This window comes from Camellia sinensis, chromosome 7 (genome assembly GCF_055761805.1).
Source record: "Camellia sinensis isolate YWXY chromosome 7, ASM5576180v1, whole genome shotgun sequence".
Lineage (NCBI taxonomy): Eukaryota > Viridiplantae > Streptophyta > Magnoliopsida > Ericales > Theaceae > Camellia > Camellia sinensis.
In genome coordinates, this window is record NC_138967.1 from 192,952,363 (window position 1) to 192,970,254 (window position 17,892).

General features: G+C 35.9%; 2 protein-coding genes and 1 long non-coding RNA gene across 6 annotated transcripts; 1 reads left to right on the forward strand and 2 right to left on the reverse strand.

The window, feature by feature from the left end:
• Window positions 1-2,963: 2,963 nt before the first annotated feature.
• Window positions 2,964-7,454, reverse strand: LOC114319774 (coiled-coil protein). The gene is made up of 6 exons (XM_028266821.2): window positions 7,072-7,454; window positions 4,595-5,092; window positions 4,218-4,441; window positions 3,936-4,082; window positions 3,477-3,701; window positions 2,964-3,386 (listed from the first exon to the last, which is right to left on the reverse strand). Exons 1-6 carry the CDS (start codon window positions 7,327-7,329, stop codon window positions 3,146-3,148), a joined length of 1,593 nt encoding a protein of 530 aa, XP_028122622.2. The 5' UTR covers window positions 7,330-7,454; the 3' UTR covers window positions 2,964-3,145.
• A 1,585-nt stretch (window positions 7,455-9,039) lies between these two features.
• Window positions 9,040-14,046, forward strand: ABCG26 (ABC-2 type transporter family protein). The gene is made up of 9 exons (XM_028266822.2): window positions 9,040-9,515; window positions 10,243-10,529; window positions 10,857-11,012; window positions 11,125-11,308; window positions 11,519-11,797; window positions 11,876-12,160; window positions 12,486-12,770; window positions 12,843-12,950; window positions 13,681-14,046. The coding sequence occupies exons 1-9, from the start codon at window positions 9,300-9,302 to the stop codon at window positions 13,948-13,950; spliced, it is 2,070 nt and encodes a 689-aa protein (XP_028122623.2). The 5' UTR covers window positions 9,040-9,299; the 3' UTR covers window positions 13,951-14,046.
• LOC114319776 (uncharacterized) lies at window positions 10,975-15,553 on the reverse strand. Of its 4 annotated transcripts, none has more exons than XR_003649568.2 (4): window positions 15,389-15,553; window positions 12,059-12,169; window positions 11,553-11,687; window positions 10,975-11,281 (listed from the first exon to the last, which is right to left on the reverse strand). It is a non-coding gene; the product is annotated as an uncharacterized LOC114319776 (long non-coding RNA). The 4 variants fall into 4 exon arrangements; XR_014336640.1 differs by having other exon boundaries at window positions 10,975-11,267; window positions 12,059-13,946; XR_014336639.1 differs by having other exon boundaries at window positions 12,059-13,946.
• Between the last annotated feature and the right edge of the window lie 2,339 nt (window positions 15,554-17,892).

Below are 17,892 nucleotides of genomic sequence, written 5' to 3' on the forward strand. Positions count from 1 at the left end.
ATGGTTTTCTGTATATAGGAGTCTGGACCCCCCGAGCCATTGGTCCACATATCTCCCTAACAATATCAGCAATCTGGTCTCTAGGAACCAAATTTTGTGCCTGCTGAACCACTACTGGAGGGACAAACACAGGATTTGGTGGACAAACTTGTGCTTGTGGTCCTCTTGGTCCATAAGGTGGTAAATTTGGGGCTGGTTGTCCTTGCGGTGCAGGTTTCTGTTGAGGGTATGGGTAACCTCTGTGAGCATGACCTGCGAAAGGACCTGCAAAAGGTGCTGGAACAGGTGTTGTGTCTCTGCCATTTGTAGGAAAACCCTCCAACCCCCCGGGTGTAAATTCGAATAAGGGATTAGTGTACCCCCTTGTGCCAGGTATGGCTTCGAACATGGGATTTGTAACCATTCTTATGCCAGTTTCTTGTACTTGGCCAGATCCACCAACTTGTGTGGCTTCATTATTAAGTACTGAGACATTTTGGCCTGCTATAGGCCTTGAAATGGGTTCATACCAAGACTGAGGTGATGGTCTTTCAAAGTTTTGGGTACTAGTTTGACCATTAGAATGTCTATTAACTTCCATAGGCTGTTTTTCTCTAGCCAATCTTTGTTGGGGGACATTTACAACTTCCTCCGTGTGTCTTGTGTTTGTTGGTTGGTGGTTATTCATTCGATCCAAAAAGGATGTTGCCCACCTTTCCATTGTGTTCATTAATTGTTGTCCCATGGCATCTACTAAACCATCCCATGGATTTGTTGGTTGAGTAAATGGGACAGTGGATGGTCCAATTCCTTGGTTTCGTCCAATAATATGAACATATGGTTCTTGTCCAGAAGTACTGGTCTGTTCGACCATAGGTTCTGACAATATAGGAGTTTCCACAGGATGTGTTACCACATTATCCTCTGGATTTGGTATTTCTACCTCTCCTTCCACGCCTTCTTCCAAGCGTTCATTTTCTCCTTGTCGTCTTCTTCTAGCCATTTTTAATTAGGTCCCACCGGGCGTGCCAAAAATATATGTTGGCTTTTTGGCTTTTCGAAGGTTATTTTTGTAAATGTGAGCGTGCCAGCAAGGATCAATCAGTCCTTACAGAAATTGTGATTGCCAACCAATTACCAGACGATTGTGTTTTAGTTCTTTCAGCCTCAATGAAGAGGACTTTTACTGGTGGCTTGACTTAGGAGAAATTAAAAGGAATAACAGTAATATGAAGAACAATTGAAGTATTTCATTAAAATGAACACTTACAATGGTCCAAACTCAGCCTCGGAGAGGTTTACAACAGCAATCCACTTGAATCTACTTGAAACTACTTATATGAATCGAAGTGCAGTGCGGGTATTTAAAGTGCAGGTATTTAAAGAACAGGTATTTAAAGACTGGAAATGTAAAAGACTGGAGAAGAAAATATATGAAGTAAATGACTGATTTGTATGATCTGAGTTCCCTCTTTTCCTGGGGGTCTCTCTGCTATTTATACTTGTCAAAGATGACCTTCGAACTGCTCTTCGAATCGTCGACCTGCCCCTCCATGATCGCTGATCATGTTGCCTTAGAAGTAGCTCCATTATGCCACCATTTGCAGTTAGGCTTCCCTCCTGTATTTGAATTTGAATATGAGTAACCGTTGAAGCCACGTCACCTTGCATTTCTTTACTGATCCAATGTTGCTCAGACCATGTGAGAACCAATTATCATCACCACGTGTACGATCAGGATTGAAGACTTAAATTATTTTCCAATAATACCCTTATTCTGTCACGTGTCAAACTGTAACTGGCTTTTACAAAATATATAGCTGAGAGATAGTCAAGTGGTTCAAGGCGTAGCATTGAAACTGCTATGGAAATTTTTGTTTACTGAGGGTTTGAATCTCCCTCTTTCCGTACCTTCACCTAGTGTACCAATGTCACTTACCCTAATATATTAAATAGCAATAAATACCATTATTCACCTAATGTACCATTGTCACTTACCCTAATATATCAAATAGCAATAAATACCATTATTCCAATGGTTAGACCTTTCTTTGATATAAATTCTCTATTTCAAATTACTATGGCACAAAAAATACTGAAACTGAAAGACAAGGAATGAAATCTCCTTGCTGGTGAGGTTTAGGATGGTTACTGATAAGCTATAGGTTTGGTAATCGTTTTTTTTTTTTAGTATTTATTATTATTATTATTATTTTTTTTGTAAGTCTTTTCAAACTTATGTTTTTTAGTAAGATAAATCACACTTTACTCTTTTTATATTTTTCTATTTTCTTACTTTAACTCTTGAAGCTTTTTTATTTTATTTTTCTCACTTTAACCTTTTATGTTCTAAATTTTTTTTAGTTTATAGTTAATTTTTGTTCAAAATTAGACATATCACATTAACTGCCACATGACATAAAAATTTATTATTATATTGAGATTTAGATTTCTATCAAAGGTGTAAATTGCAAATAATAAAATATTTTTATGACATATAACTATTAATGTGTCATTTTATATCTAATTTTAGACATAAATTAATTTTTGAATTAAATTAAAAAAATTGTAACATGAGGGGCAAAGTAGAAAAAAAAATTTAAAGGCCAAAGTGAGAAAATAATCAAATATAAAGGGGCAGAGTATAATTTACCTTTATTTTTTTAATTATTTTTTTTACTTAAATTTTTAAAAAGTGACGTGTTTGGTAATGAATAAATAAATATATATATATATATATATTTTCTTTTTCAGTGAGAAATTATTATATTGCCTTTATAGTGTTTTGGAGTTCTTGTGAACATAATTAAAGGGAGAAATGAAAGGTAAAATCATCTTTTAACAATCATATTAACATTCTCCAAAAAGTAATTTTTTTAACAAAAAACCAAATGGTTGTTTTCACTTTTGACTATTTATTTACAAGATTACCAAATAGGGCCTAAGTGTAAATTTAAACACAAATATATTTGTCTTTCCCTAAGTATCAGAACTTACCCCCAAATTTATTCAAGAAAATAATGAGCAAGTTTTCACAAATTTATTTTCCATGACAATGAATAAGTTTTCACAAATTACAGACTATTAATTGATCAAAATTAAAAGCTTGATCTACGATTTTGCAGGTATAAGGTCTAATGACAGAGGACTTTACAGATTTCAAGAATCATTGAGGCGTTTGTCGCTCCAGGAACTCATTCTCTCTCCTGATGGCATCAAGATCAGCTTGAAGTTTGTCAACGTTAAAGCTTCGGCGGGCCAACGCTGAAAGCTTGGCTTCATATTCTCCCACTTCCCTTCGCATTTGATCAGCGCTAAGGATTTTATCTGCGATCTGATCGAAACTTTCATGAATGCTGGTAAGGAGCATTAAAGCTCGCCCCCCCACGGTGCCTTTCTTTGCTTCCCTGCATAAACATCTTACTTATGCTCAATTTGGACAACAGTTTACTAAATAACACCAATGTTACATTAAACGAGCCACATCGTGGAATTACCTTAACACTGTCTCATATACCACTGCATAGGTTCGATGTAGGCGTTCTTGGATAGAATTATACTCCAACTGAAGCTCCCTGGTATCTTTTAAAATCCGCTCTATGTCTGCATCTTGTTTCCGGATGTTCTTAGCGATCTCTGTGATCCGCTGAATATAGGATCTCCTAGATGCAAGTTTGGGCTGATTTCCAAGATCTGCTGACAGTTTAGAACGTTCCTCGTCCCTATGGCATGACAAGACACCCAGTCTAAGAAAACATAGAAGCACCGATATACTAAAGATGTGAAGCCTAATTCAAAATATAAAGATACACAGTAAGCCAAAAGAGAGCATATTGTCTCCCACAGTGATGCGGCGTGGCTTGGCCATGCAATTCTTGGAACAACTGAATAAGCACGTGAGGAAACAAGGCAAGCAGCATGTGCTCAGAATTGCGCAAAATTTGGTGGAGATGTACCTTTTTTTAGTTTCAGATAGGACAGCTTCTATTTCCAGCTCAATGTCTTTCAATTTGTTCAGCTTTTCCAGAGACTCAGGTTTTGTTGCATATATAGCCTCCTCGAGGCTTCTCTTTTTCTCTTCCAAGGACTTTCTGAGAGTATCCCTGCAATACACAATAGGTGAAGTCAACACGTTAGCCACAACCCATGCATGACTAAAATAGGAACCAGACTAATGCCTTTTCTGGGTATAATGTGATTAAAATTTGATGAAATGAAGAGAACAGAAAAAATCATACCATTGTGTCTCGAGTTCCATAAGATGACCCCTTCTAGAATCTACTTGCTCATTGAGCTGTGTAATGTGAAAGTCAGCATTATGTTGGTCATCAAATGCCATTTCTACAACTGATTTCAACAACTCATGCTCTTCTTCTTGATGTTGTGCTTCTACGGTCTTTGCACTTGTTTCCTCCACAAGCACTTTCTCCTGACTTCGTAATTTTCCAATCTTGTATCTTATCTGTATTAAGTTTAACATCCCAACAAACAATCAATACACACAAAATTCCATCTTGTGCTGGCCCACACATCGGGTAGCATTTCATCAGCTTACTGAGAGCCATGCTGGTCTAGTCAAGTATCTTTACAAATTACACATAGTTCAAATATATACCTCAGACGACTGCTTGCTTAGAGAAATTAGTTTCTGCTCAATCTCTGAAACATGTTTATCGTCCATTTGACTTGCAGATTCTTCATATGACTTCCCAAGTCTTTTCGTTGACTCATTGTCATCCTGTACACTTGTCGTATCCTCCTTGCTTAAATCTTGCATGCCAGATCTGAATATCTCAGGAATAGCTTCCGTGCCAATCTTTTGTTGCAATGGATGAGTCTCGAGAAAGCCACTGACAAAGGCATCTTCAGCGTTCAGCCTCAGATCCTCTAATCTGGTTCTAACTCCATCACCACTCAGATCTACCCTATGATTATCAGCCTTCTTGGTCGATTCCTCAGAAGGAACGGCTTTGAAGTCATTTTCCTTTGTTGTTGTACCAGCAATGATATCCCTTTTCTCAGCAACTTCCCCAACTTCTTTTGGTAATTCAGACAGCTTCCTAACTAAGAACCTCACCAACTTATACAGGTCCTCTTCAGATGGATACAGGAACTGCCGTAAGCAACACACATATTCTGTAACTAAGAATAATTTGAGAATAATAAGAATAACCATATCTAAATTTCCAGTAGTAGGCTATACTCATTAACCATTTTCTTTATATTGCCCAATTTTTCTTTCCAAAAACTTGATGGGATAGACCATGAGAGATCCAACAGGCCTCATCACAATAGATTGAAGAGGTATGGGAGCACAACTTTATGAACTTCTAGAAGCTTACCTTTTTACCTTTTAATTTTTATCACAATCTGCACCTTATCTCATACAAGCAGTTGGTCTTTGACTGTGTTTGTGCTCCCTTTGGATGTGTGTTCAGCTTCATTGTATATCATTCTTTTTTTGGTAATAAATTACTTTCTCACCAAAAAAAGGGAAAGGCTGGACTCTAATACTTAACTGGTATAAACCTTGGGGTAGCAGTCAGCCTCGAGCTATTCATTGGCAGGGAGTTGGTTTCTAAATATTATAACTGGATGGGTTGGGTTCTAAAAGCCTTGATGTAGATAATTTTAACCATGGTCATGCTGGTTCTGGTTCTGGTTCTTAATAGCTATCACTGTATCACAGCAATGGAGCTCTGGTCTCCCAGCTGCTTCTTGTAATAGAATCATATACGTAGTTGATATTTGACTTGTGTATCAGACATTAAACAGAGGAACCAATCATTACATGAATTCTTACACAGCATGATCTTAACCTTTTCAGCTAGATAATCAAATGACCTAACCAAACTACACCTTGTATACATTACGTGTCCAATGGAATTGGATACATTAATCATTTTCCACCATTCTGCTCTGTCAAGACTATATGCTCAATTAAATAAAATGAATTCAATTTTTTAAATTACTACCACATCCCAGGTCAGTTTAGGGCTCCGTTTGGTTTGACTTTGGAATCATGATTCCAAAGGCACACCTTTCAAAATACTTTTCAAAACTCATAACCAAACATACAACTTAAAATTACACAAAACTCAATTCAAAAATTAATTTCAAAACTCATAACCAACACACACAACACAAAACTCTTTTGATGATATAGTATTAAAGATGGTTAGTGGTGGGATTGTTAAATTATTTTTATAAAAAATTTAAAAAAAATAATTTCTATATTTAAAAAATATCTAAAATAAATAGATTTTTTTTTTCCAAATAATAGGTTGCAATTGCAAAAAAAATATAAAATAAAAATAATAATAATAATTTCACTGTTCCGGTCAACCAGCCTGACGTCCCGAAAGATGTCCGGACGGACGACCAAGTAAACCCAATATGCTCTTTTCAAAATTCAAAATTCAAAAACACCTTTCAAAATTGTTTTCAAAACTCATAATCAAACAAATTTTTTCTTTTCAAAACCTAACTCACAATTCCACACTCATACTACAACTCCAAAAAAAAAAAACACAATTCCAAAACTAAACCAAATGCAGTAGGTCTTCCGCTCCCCCTTTCCCCTTTCCCCCGTTCCTAACATTTTCGTTTATGGTAATCATATAACTCTTCCTTAACGTTGCATCTTTCATTGTGCATGATCTTAGCCTATTATCTCTCAACTAATCTTCAATTTGTATATTCATTTCTAAACCTATCATTCTTTACCACACATCCATCTTATGTTGCGTTTAGCTCATGAATTTGGGTAGAGATTTGAAAAGGAAAATATAAGTGAAATGTGAATGAAATACAGTTACAATTCACACACTTTTCCTTTCTAAATCTCTACTCAAAATGCATGAACCAAACACAGCCTAAAGCTTTCTCATCTTTTATTCTCATCTCAGCCACACTATAAACGAACTAGATAATCGAACGAAGACAACAAATGCTACAAAAAAGCCCCTAAATAAGCTTTAAAAAAATGAACTTTGTTATATCAATATATTTGTGCAGCTATAATTGAGTTTCAATGTCCATCCAAATTGCAGATGATTTCTCAGGAACCAAACAGAGGATCGATTGGTGTACCTTGTGGAAGCTGATGTCGCCGATGAAACCGAGGTTGGTGACGGAAGAAGCGAGGTCAGTGCAGATCTTGAAGCGGTCGGCCATGGAGTCGGGGAGGGAGGTGGGGAATGAAGAAGGGGGGTCGATGAGGCGAAGCGATTGTGCGCAGATCGAGAACAAAGTGTCGGGAGTGAGGTCTTTGATCGAAGACACTCCTTGTGGGATCGAAACCCCTGAATTGGCAAGCGATTTCTCCAGAATTTCTAGCGATTCATCCATGTCCTCTCTCTCTCTCTCTCTCTCTCTCTCTCTCTCTCTCGCTCAACAAAAATCAAACTGACTGTCCAAAAAAACGAACAAACACCGTCGTCTGTTAAGGGATGTTTCTCTTCATCTCTGTGTTCTTGTGGTGCCAAAGCGAACGACGTCGTTCCGCCAGGTTATTAATATTTATTTTTATTTTTATTGGCGTGTTTATTAATTTAGTATTTATTTAATTTTGAATTATGCTAGGGACACAAATATTCTATCAAATCTCTTAGATAGGTGTGAGATCACACACATGTAGATTTGTGTGAGTCTCACGTGAGAAGTTTGGTAAAATATTTGATAGAATATTTGTACGGGGAGCAAATATTCCGGCGTACCCGTATTCCTTTCTTCCGAGCTCCGTCGATATCCGATCACCTGCGAGTAAATAACGGTGAGCTACCCGGCGGTGTGTGGCCGGAAACACCCTCCGACGGTCAAATTAGCACACACCTTAAGATGGATAGAGAGAAAGGAGAGAGTGTTTGGGTGTGAGTTTCTTACAGATATGTTCGTGTTGCGTATGGGGGGCGTAGACATGCTTTTATATCTTCTGAGCCCCATATCCACTCCCAGTCATCTCCTGACACGTGGCTCTGCTATCCCATCTGTCAGCATAAACCATGCCATTCACCACCTAACCTCAACTGCTTGACTTCACAGCTGGAGCTCGGCAGCCGAGCTGCTCTACCTCGGCCATGTCATGCTTCAAACCCATGCGCCTAGCCGGACAAACACATGAAGGACCGGGCTAGGCGGCATCTCGGCAAAGCCTAGCCCGGGCACCTCCTTTGGTTGGCCTTCTTGCCGGTCAATCAACTACCTCGGCTGACCGCGCCTTTCCGGGCGCCGGTCTCTCGGTCTGTCTGATTTCGACCATCCTCGGACCGAGCATCCTGGTCTGACCGGTCACTTCCTGGCCGAGCGGTTTCTGTACGGTCCGGGGTGGCACACACACTCAGTCCAACTCTGCCCGGCCCAAGTTTTCTCAGCCCATTTCCGGGCGGATAGTTGATCAGCTCGGCCCCATACACCGTTGGGCCCTCAACCTGCTCGGCCGTCACCTCGGCCCAACTCCAGATCATAAATTACCCTCTCAATATTTGAGGTACGTAGCATTTCTTTTATTTTTTGTTTTTTGTGAGAGGGAAATAGGGTAAGGGACTCGAACTCAAATATTAAGAAAAAGTCTTGTAAAAAAAAATAAAAATCGAAGCTTATTGGTAAGCCTAAACGTAACTAGGCTAATAAGATTTTAGTTTGACTGTAAAATTATTGATTTGAACTTGAGTTAAAGAGTAGTGCTTGTGAGTTGGACCATAAACGTGTTTTTAACCATTTTATATTTTTATCATAATTTATCGTGATCACTTTATTTTCAATTTGTTTGTTAGAAAAATGTAAATGTGGCTTAGGTTTCAGTTTCAATTAGTCCCATTATTACTTGATGTTGCAATTGAAAATGAACAGTGAAAATGAAAATTTAACCCAAAAAAAAATTAAAAAAAAAAAAGTTCCAACCAAAGCTGCAACCACTCGAATATTTTTCAAAGAATTATGTGCATTTTCAACACTTTCTACTTTCATTTTGCAACATCCTTCCCAATCCATATTTGCAATATTTACCAATTAGCACTTCATGATCCAAATCAATTCTTATTTTTTAAAAGGAAAAAACAAGACATGTTCTTGGCAAGAAATCACAATATTAGTAAATAGTAGTACCAAGGGTATGTTTGAATTTTCTAACGAAGCAAAAAGGTCACTTATGTCCCCAAATCTTAAGCCACAAAAAGCATGTGGCCTAACAATACTCATTCTTCCCACACTATATAGGCAAGCTTTTGGTTTGTCACAGTTGATCATTCACTCCTACTACATGAACCTCCATTAAAATACAAGATTTGAGCTTCTCAAGATTTGTGTTTTCAAGAATTAAGATGGAGATTGGGAGGCAAGAGGAGATCAATGATGAAATGTCAATATTGTCCCCTCCTCCAACTATGGGCTCAATGCAAATAGCTGGAAGCAATGGCTTTGGTCACAACATTGAGTTCATGTCTCAAGCCTATTTAAGAAATAGGAGCTCAGAGATTGATATTGAGGATGATACCTCTGAAGCAAATAAAGACCACCCACTTCCCATATTTCTCAAGGTTGTTTTAGTTCTACATTTATTTTGTTTCTTAATCAAGAAAGTATTTCGTAAAGAAATTCAATGTTTTGAATGTTTTCGTTTTTTGTTGTGTTATTGTTTTTAGAAAAATGTATCACATTTTGGTGAACTCGCTTTAAAAATTGTTTTAGGAATAGTTTTTTTTTAAAACAATCCACTTTTTAAGAATAACCGAAAACTTGTTTTCGAATTTTTGATAAGTACGTTTTCGCACCCAAAAAAAAAATTGAAAACGATGGGCTTTTCTTTCTTTTTGTTTCCAAAAATCTGAAAAATAAAAATGAGAGATTGTTTGGTAATGTATTTTTTGAAGATTTTGAGAATAGGAAACAAAAATATGTTTGGAAATTGTTTTCATTTAAAAAAAGAAAAAAAGAAAGTGGCGACAGTTTTACGAATTAAGATTTTGGTGTTTTCTCTTGTTTTCAAAACAAATTTTGATTCTCTCCTCCCTTCTCCACCAACTCGTCCACCGCTCACCATTGGTCTCCACTTTTGGCCACTCCCATTATCGACTAACACCTTTGGCAACCCATATAAAACCATGTTTCTTATTTTCTAGAAACATAAAATTGACAATGTTACCAAACACTATATTCAAAGAAAACGAAAGCACAACCAAACAAGATGATGAAACCCAATTTTATCTGTGTTAAGATTTAGATAACTACGTTGTTATTTTTGAGCTCTCTCTTTGAAAAATGCAGTTTGAGGATGTAGAATACATGGTAAGAATTAGCAAACCTTCCTCCCACAACCCCGTGAAGGCAGTGGTGTCAAAGATGGCCTCACAGCTGATGGAACATGACAACTACAAGCACATACTCAAGGGCATAACGGGAAGCATTGGCCCCGGTGAAATCCTTGCTCTCATGGGTCCCTCTGGTAGTGGCAAAACCACATTGCTAAAGATCATAGGAGGGAGGTTACATGAAAATGTTAAGGGAACCATATCTTACAATGACATTGCCTATAATCCTGCTCTTAAGAGGAGGTTAGTCATTTTTTTTAGTTCCCAAAGCATGTGCTTCATTACATTTTGGTCTCTAATCTTTTACCTTGGTCACATTTTTTTGTAAAGTTCCGAAAATACTTCTCTTGTTATTGATTTTGAATGGTGTTGAACCTTGAAAAAAAAAGTGTAACAGATTGCATCGCGAACCAAAGTGAAAAAAAAAAAAAATTAAAAAAAAAAATTGAAAGACTGAAGTGTAACAAATCACATTGGGGGTTATTAGTGTAATTAACCCATTCACCAAATACCATTTATTCGTTAAGCTTCATGCACTGAGTCACCTTTTTATTTTTCTTCACATTGCAGGATTGGATTTGTGACACAAGATGATGTGCTCTTCCCACAACTGACAGTGGAGGAAACCTTAGTTTTTTCTGCATTTTTAAGACTTCCAAGCAGCATGAGCAGAAGACAGAAATATGAAAGAGTGGAGATGATTATTAAGGAACTTGGTCTTGAAAGGTTTGTACTGAAGCAAAGTTCTTTACCATATTATCATGGAGATTCAAAATGTACGAATTATGTTATGGAAACTGATATAAGCATGTGTTTCTAAATTTATCTTCTAAATTAGATGTCGTCATACACGAGTAGGAGGAGGATTTGTTAAAGGGATATCCGGGGGAGAAAGAAAAAGAACAAGTATTGGGTATGAAATTCTTGTTGATCCTTCTTTGTTATTGCTCGATGAACCAACTTCAGGCCTTGATTCAACCTCTGCAAATCGACTTCTTCAGATTCTCCAAGGCATTGCAAAGGTAAAACAATTTGTCACTAAATTCATCACGCCTACCAAAAACATGTGACATATAATGGTTGGCTAAGAATGTGAAATTTTGTAATATTTTGGAAAGTGGGTTAAAAGCTAACTTCCCTCTCTCACAAAAAAGCCAAAAAAAGCCAAAAAACAGCTTTTAACCATCTTCCCAAAACACCCCTAAATGCTACATTTTTATTTGAATCTATAGGCAGGAAGGACGATAATCACAACAATCCACCAACCTTCAAGTAGGATGTTTCACATGTTCGACAAGGTCTTGTTGATATCAGAAGGCTATCCGGTGTACTATGGCAAGGCTAGAGAGTCGATAGAGTACTTCTCATCTCTGAGATTCATCCCGGATATAGCAATGAACCCTGCAGAATTCTTGTTAGATTTAGCAACCGGACAAGTGAATGACATTAGGGTTCCCGAAGAGTTACACGCATCACGAGGCACAACTGATTCCGAGAGGGTTGTAATCAAAGTGAGAAATTTCTCAACTTTATAATGTCAATGTTCTTATTTGAAAATGTTTGACATTTGTTTTTTTATGACATGTTAGTATTTGCAACTCAAGTACAAAACTTTGTTGGAGCCAAAAGAAAAACAAGAGAATCATCGGACAATAGAGGCATCAGAGCAACTTCAGTTAGCAGTTCAAGTTAGGAAGGATTGGACGATCACTTGGTGGGAACAATTCACAATATTGGCAAAGAGAACATTTAGAGAGAGGTGGAGAGATTACCTCGACAAGCTGAGACTTGTTCAAGCGCTTGGCGTCGCAGTCTTGTTAGGCCTCCTTTGGTGGAAATCCAATATTGCAACTGAGGCTAAACTCAGAGATCAGGTACTTGTCCTGTTTGGTTATGGGGTTAATTATATAGCTTCTTCTTTTTTCTTTTTCCTTTTTTTAGAATTTTGAGAATGTGTGTCAAAGTAGTGTTTAGTATAGTTTCTTCTTAGACCTTATGAGGCAAAAACAACTTTAATAAGTTGAAAAAGTTGATAAATGAAAAGTTGGGAGATGAATGATTTTAACTTCTGCTTTCTGAATGTCAACTTTCAGCTTGCAAGTAGTTGCATCAAACAAACCCAAATGTCCATCTAGTCCTAAATTCTTATCCCCATGTGTCCTAAATTCTATAACTATAGCATTTTCCCTTCAAATGCAGATTGGTTTGATGTTCTACATCTGCATTTTTTGGACATCTTCATCAATATTTGGAGCTGTATATGTCTTCCCATTCGAAAAACTCTATTTGGTGAAAGAAAGGAAAGCAGACATGTACCGGTTAAGCGTGTACTATGTGTGTAGCACCTTGTGTGACATGGTGGCACATGTTTTCTATCCTACTTTGTTCATGGCAATTTTATACTTCATGGCGGGATTCAAGAGAACGATCTCATGCTTCTTCATGACGTTGTTTGCAATACTATTGATAGCCGTTACAAGCCAAGTAAGATAAAATTTATTTGTTCACTAAATTTTTTTATCATAAAGTTTTAATTGTTTTGTTTTTCTGAATTAGGGGGCAGGCGAAATGTTCGGCGCTGCAGTTCTTAGTATTAGAAGGGCAGGGATGATTGCTTCTTTGGTGTTAATGATCTTTCTTCTCACTGGAGGTTACTATGTTCAGGTATTCAAATCTGTGATAGATAAAGAATAATTACTGTTTTCTTGTTAGACAAACAAGGACTATATGTTCCTTGTTAGTCATGCTAAACTAATTTGGAAAGCAATGTGTAGTAGCTAATAATCAATACCCATCTTCATTTTCCATGAAAAATTGCATCTAACATGAAGAAATGCAAATTGTCATTTCTTACTTTCTTGGTGTAACTCTTATGTAATTTTTTTTAAATTGCTACTGTAAAAGTTTATATATGCCCCTATGCTATATTCTTTATTTCAAAAAGTCCTTGCAATTTGCTCCGTTTAATATGTTTGGTTGAGTTTTCACAACTTGTTTTGTCATTTTTTTGTTGTTGTTGGAATCTTTACACAAAAAAGAGAAATCTATATAAAAAAAATTAAAAAATAATGAATGTTTTTTAATTTTTTAATTTTTTCCCCAACTAGTTTTTAAAAAAGTTTCAAAAACAAATTCAGACAATTCAACCAAACATACACGAGGCAAAACAGGGAGAGGGTGAGGGAGTACAAGTTGGATCGGGGTTTGGGTTTGGGAGAAGTGTGTCTAGGCCAATGCAGTAACATCGTCCCTAGACATAATCATTTACATAAAAATTTGCCCTTCCTAAATCAAATCCTGACTCATCACTAGCCTCCAAGACATCATGAGAAAAATAAAGAATAAAACACAAACAAGACTAACACCATTTATGTTGTTTTGTTTGTCATTGCAGCACATACCCAAATTTATACAATGGTTCAAGTATTTATCATTCATGTACTATGGCTTCAGACTTTTGCTAAAAGTGCAGTATTCAGGAGACGAACTATATGAATGCGAAAGCAAAGGAGGGTGTAGAACTTTGCAGAGTTCCCCTTCATTCGACACAGTGAATTTGAGTGGTGGATTGGAAGAAGTTTGGGTATTGCTAGCCATGGCTCTAGGTTATCGATTGTGCGCATACATTTGCCTTCGAAGAAGAATTAGCATATGCCATTTCTGAAACATATATTGTAACAAAAAAACAATGAAGTTTGTTTATATGATTGCAACAATGTCAAACAAGGAAGAGGAATAGCTACAAAAAGGAAAAAGAAAACAAAGTGATTTCATGTCTTTTTTGAGGATATTAGCAGAATAAAATAGCATGTTGTCTTGTTATGCTTTCTATCTCCTCAACAGTTGTTAATTAGTTGTGTCATTTTGATACTTTAAAATTTTAATTGGATTTCAAATGGTTCAATTACTAATGCCATTATTAGTTTAAAGCTCTACTAGTTTAGTAGATACCTTTGGCTTCATCACCGTTGTAGATTCCTTTGGTTTCATTACAAAAAAATGTTGTATAAAAAAATCATCCTCGTTAGACATCTATAAATCATAACCAAAAAATACAAACAACAAGTATGATTTTGATAATAGATCATTCAATTTTTTGAAATAATTAGGATCTAATAATGATTATCGATATCTGATTAATTTAATTTTTTACATAGGTGACTTTCACAATAAATTTTACAAGGTAAATGGTTCTAATCATCAAAATAAAGCCCAAGATAAGCCCACCTGAACCCTCGTAACTGCTTGATGTGCCCATGAAACACAACTTAGAAATATGAGAATTTTTTATTTTTTTATTTTTATCTAGTTAGAAATATGAGATTTAAATTAATGAAATTAAAACTACAAAAAATTAACTAAAACTAGAAGGACCAAAAGTATAATTTATCATAACATAACTAACAAATGGTTTTCCATCAACCTATGGGAAGAAAATAGTTTTCTAATCCCAAAAACACAAAAAGCCAAGAGTGATTACCTTAACCATTTTCCTAATGCCTCTAACGACTGCACAACCTCTTTATACAAATCCATGAGATCATCATAATTATCATATATAATTAAATTCTACTCCATTCAAAATTCAAATAAGTTTACCAATATATAGGGCCGGTCCTGAGATTTGTGAAATCTAAGGCGAACTATGAAAATGGAATCCCTCTAATTGTTTTACTTTCATCTTCTTTCTCTTTTTATTTTCAGAACTATACTTCCTGAGAAACATGCTATAATCACACTTTAATCCACAAATCACAATCCACTGATTATTTCATATCTGATAGCAAAAAAATTATAAAAAAATAATTTAATGAAATAACATTAGGACAAAAAAATTAGAAAAAAAAATTATTTAATTAAAACTGATAAAGACCTAGGTAAAAAAATTTGGGCAAAATTATTTATTCTACTAAAATCTGATAGATAAAGAGGGTAAAAAAAAATTAGGACAAAATTATTTATTCTACTAAAATCTGATAGATAAAGAAGGTAAAAAAATTAGGGTAAATTTATTATTCTACTAACTGATAAAGAAAGAAGGTAGAAAAAAATTAGGGCAACTTTATTTAATCAAATCTGATAATGAGAGCGAGAGGACTTACTATGAGAGAGAGAGTGTGTGAGTGTGAAAGAGAGTGAGTCGCCGGAGTGTGTGAGAGATAAAGAGAGAGGTTGAGTCGCCGACTCGCCGCTGCTCAGTGCTCTCTGCCCTGCTTTATCCTTGGTATGCTTGAAGGATGCTTCCTTCATCACTTCGTGAGAGAGAGAGAGAGAGCACTGAGCAGATGTATCATATATGTAGGGGTGAAATCAGTTCAATTCGGTCGGTTTTTTCACTAGTTTGCACCGAACCGATCATTTCGGTTTTTCATATTTGTGAACCAAACCGCCCAGAAAAATGACATAAACCGGCGCGGTTCGGTTTATTACGGTGCGGTGCGGTTTTTTTGGTTTTTCGATTTTTTAGCCTTTTTTTTTTCCCTAGATGGGCCTCACATTTTGGGCATATATTTCTATCCATTTTGCATAAAATTTGGGCTCAGGCCATGTAATTCCTACATAGGTTTGGGGCCTCACATTTTGGGCCTATTAATATTTTATAAGTCGGTTCGGTTCGGTGCGGTTCGGTTCAAAAAACCAAAAACCGTAAACCAAACCGAATGTACAGAAAAACATAAACCAAACCGAACCGAACCGAACGATTAAAAACGTAAACCACTGACCGAAAACCGTTCGGTTCGGTCGGTTTTGTCGGTCCTTCCGGTTTTTCTTTCACCCATACATATATGTATTGTTCTTTGTCTTGGGCCCCAAACACTTTATTTATTTTAAATTTAATAAATATGAGTCAAACCACACTTATAAATATATATGGGTCCAATAAAATATTTTGGAAAAGAAAAATTGGGCCTGTAACACCTTTCTAAATTTGAAGCCCTATTTTGGATCAATTTTTTGGGGTTTAAGGCACAAGCCTCACTGGCCTTAGGCTAGTGCCAATATAGCAACTGAATAAGAATTCAAATATAAAATGTGTATAAAACAAACAAAATTTTCAAAAAATTCTTACCAATGAATCATGTAAAACTATGTGTTGGATTTCTGTATTTGTATAATTTTTCTCATTCAAAATCTTTAGAAGTGGATAAATGAAGACTTTGGTCTTGTATTATAATGCATAATAATGGCTACCCCTGCTGCAGCTTATAAATTTGACTATTAAAAAAAATGTAACAAAATGCAAATTATACTTATAATTAATCTATGATTGTCACTGTCAGTAAACTCTAGCTAGTCCTATGTAAGCCTACCTAATTTTAATAATACATATATATATTATTATATAATAGAAATGGTTAGTTAAAATCATCACGCCTGTCATATTCATGCCAAAATTGCATGTATGTGCTATTGTGGGCTGCTTGCATTGATGTTTTACATATGGACCCGACTCCCCTCTTAGGGGTGTGCGCGGTGCGGGTCGGTGCGGTTTGAGAGAAAAATAGAAACCGTATGGCGGGTGGCGGATTGATAAAAGTGTCACTAGAATTTGCCATTGTCCTTATCAAAAACCAGCGGTTCGGTTGGCAAATAATGGCGAATTTGCCTTGGCGGTTCGGGCGGATTGGCGGTTTATAAAAAATATAATTCAAATTACAAAACTTAAATCAAAGAGTAAAAAAAAGACGAGAGATATTGTGATGTTAAGCATCTTGCGAAACTTTCTTCTGATGCAGCAAATGTAGCAATAACATGATAATATCAACGACTATGCCATCAGTTCATTACAAGAATCTGTGGAAGCTACAATGATCAAATACAATACATTAAATTATATCATTCAGGGTTTACAATTTATTGAAAATGTTTACTGTTGAAAAGTATTTAGATTGAAAAGTGAACTGATGCAAGTTTGCAACATGGCCAGAAAAAAAAAAAAAAAAAAAAGATTGAAAAGTGAATTGGAATCCAACTTTATTTTGGATTACTGACATCTTGAATTCCCCTCGAGCAGTAATGTAATACTATATTCTAAGGTATAGAACAACAAGCAAACTTAAGTAAAAAAGAATTTTTAAAATCTTATAAAACATCATTTAATAGCGGTGCAGGTCGGTGCGGTTTGGAAGAAAAATAGAAACCGGCGGATTGATAAAAGTGTAACTAGAATTTGCCATTTTTCTTACCAAAAACCGGCGGTTCGATTGGAAAATAATAACGAATTTGCCTTGGCGGTGCGGTTCGGTGCGGTTTTGGCGGTTTCGGCGGTTTCGGCGGTATTATGCACACCCCTATCCCCTCTAGTCCATAATCTGAATTAGATGGGGTTGTTTGGACTTATGAAACTCACTATATGTTTTTTTTGAATTAATCAAGTCGTTAATCTTTTTATGTTGACTTATAAGTTTTTCATTTTTTACAATCTCTAATATTGAGCAAAGAAAGATACTAAAATTTATATAATTTGACACAACCATAATGTATAAATTTTCTGTTTGTATAACATTATCCATCATTAACGATCATGCATGAGAGTGTTATAAAATGATAATTTGATCTTCTTGCACTTTATAATAAGGTATTAATTTAATAATCACCTGTGAGG

Coding starts and splice junctions, on each gene's coding strand:
- LOC114319774 (XM_028266821.2), bottom strand. CDS start 7,329: ATGGATGAATCGCTAGAAATTCTGGAGAAATCGCTTGCCAATTCAGGG. Junction 4,442..4,594: donor TAAGCAAGCAGTCGTCTGAG/GTATATATTTGA, acceptor AACTTAATACAG/ATAAGATACAAGATTGGAAA. Junction 4,083..4,217: donor ATGGAACTCGAGACACAATG/GTATGATTTTTT, acceptor TGTGTATTGCAG/GGATACTCTCAGAAAGTCCT.
- ABCG26 (XM_028266822.2), top strand. CDS start 9,300: ATGGAGATTGGGAGGCAAGAGGAGATCAATGATGAAATGTCAATATTG. Junction 12,161..12,485: donor AGGCTAAACTCAGAGATCAG/GTACTTGTCCTG, acceptor CTTCAAATGCAG/ATTGGTTTGATGTTCTACAT. Junction 12,771..12,842: donor TGATAGCCGTTACAAGCCAA/GTAAGATAAAAT, acceptor TTTCTGAATTAG/GGGGCAGGCGAAATGTTCGG.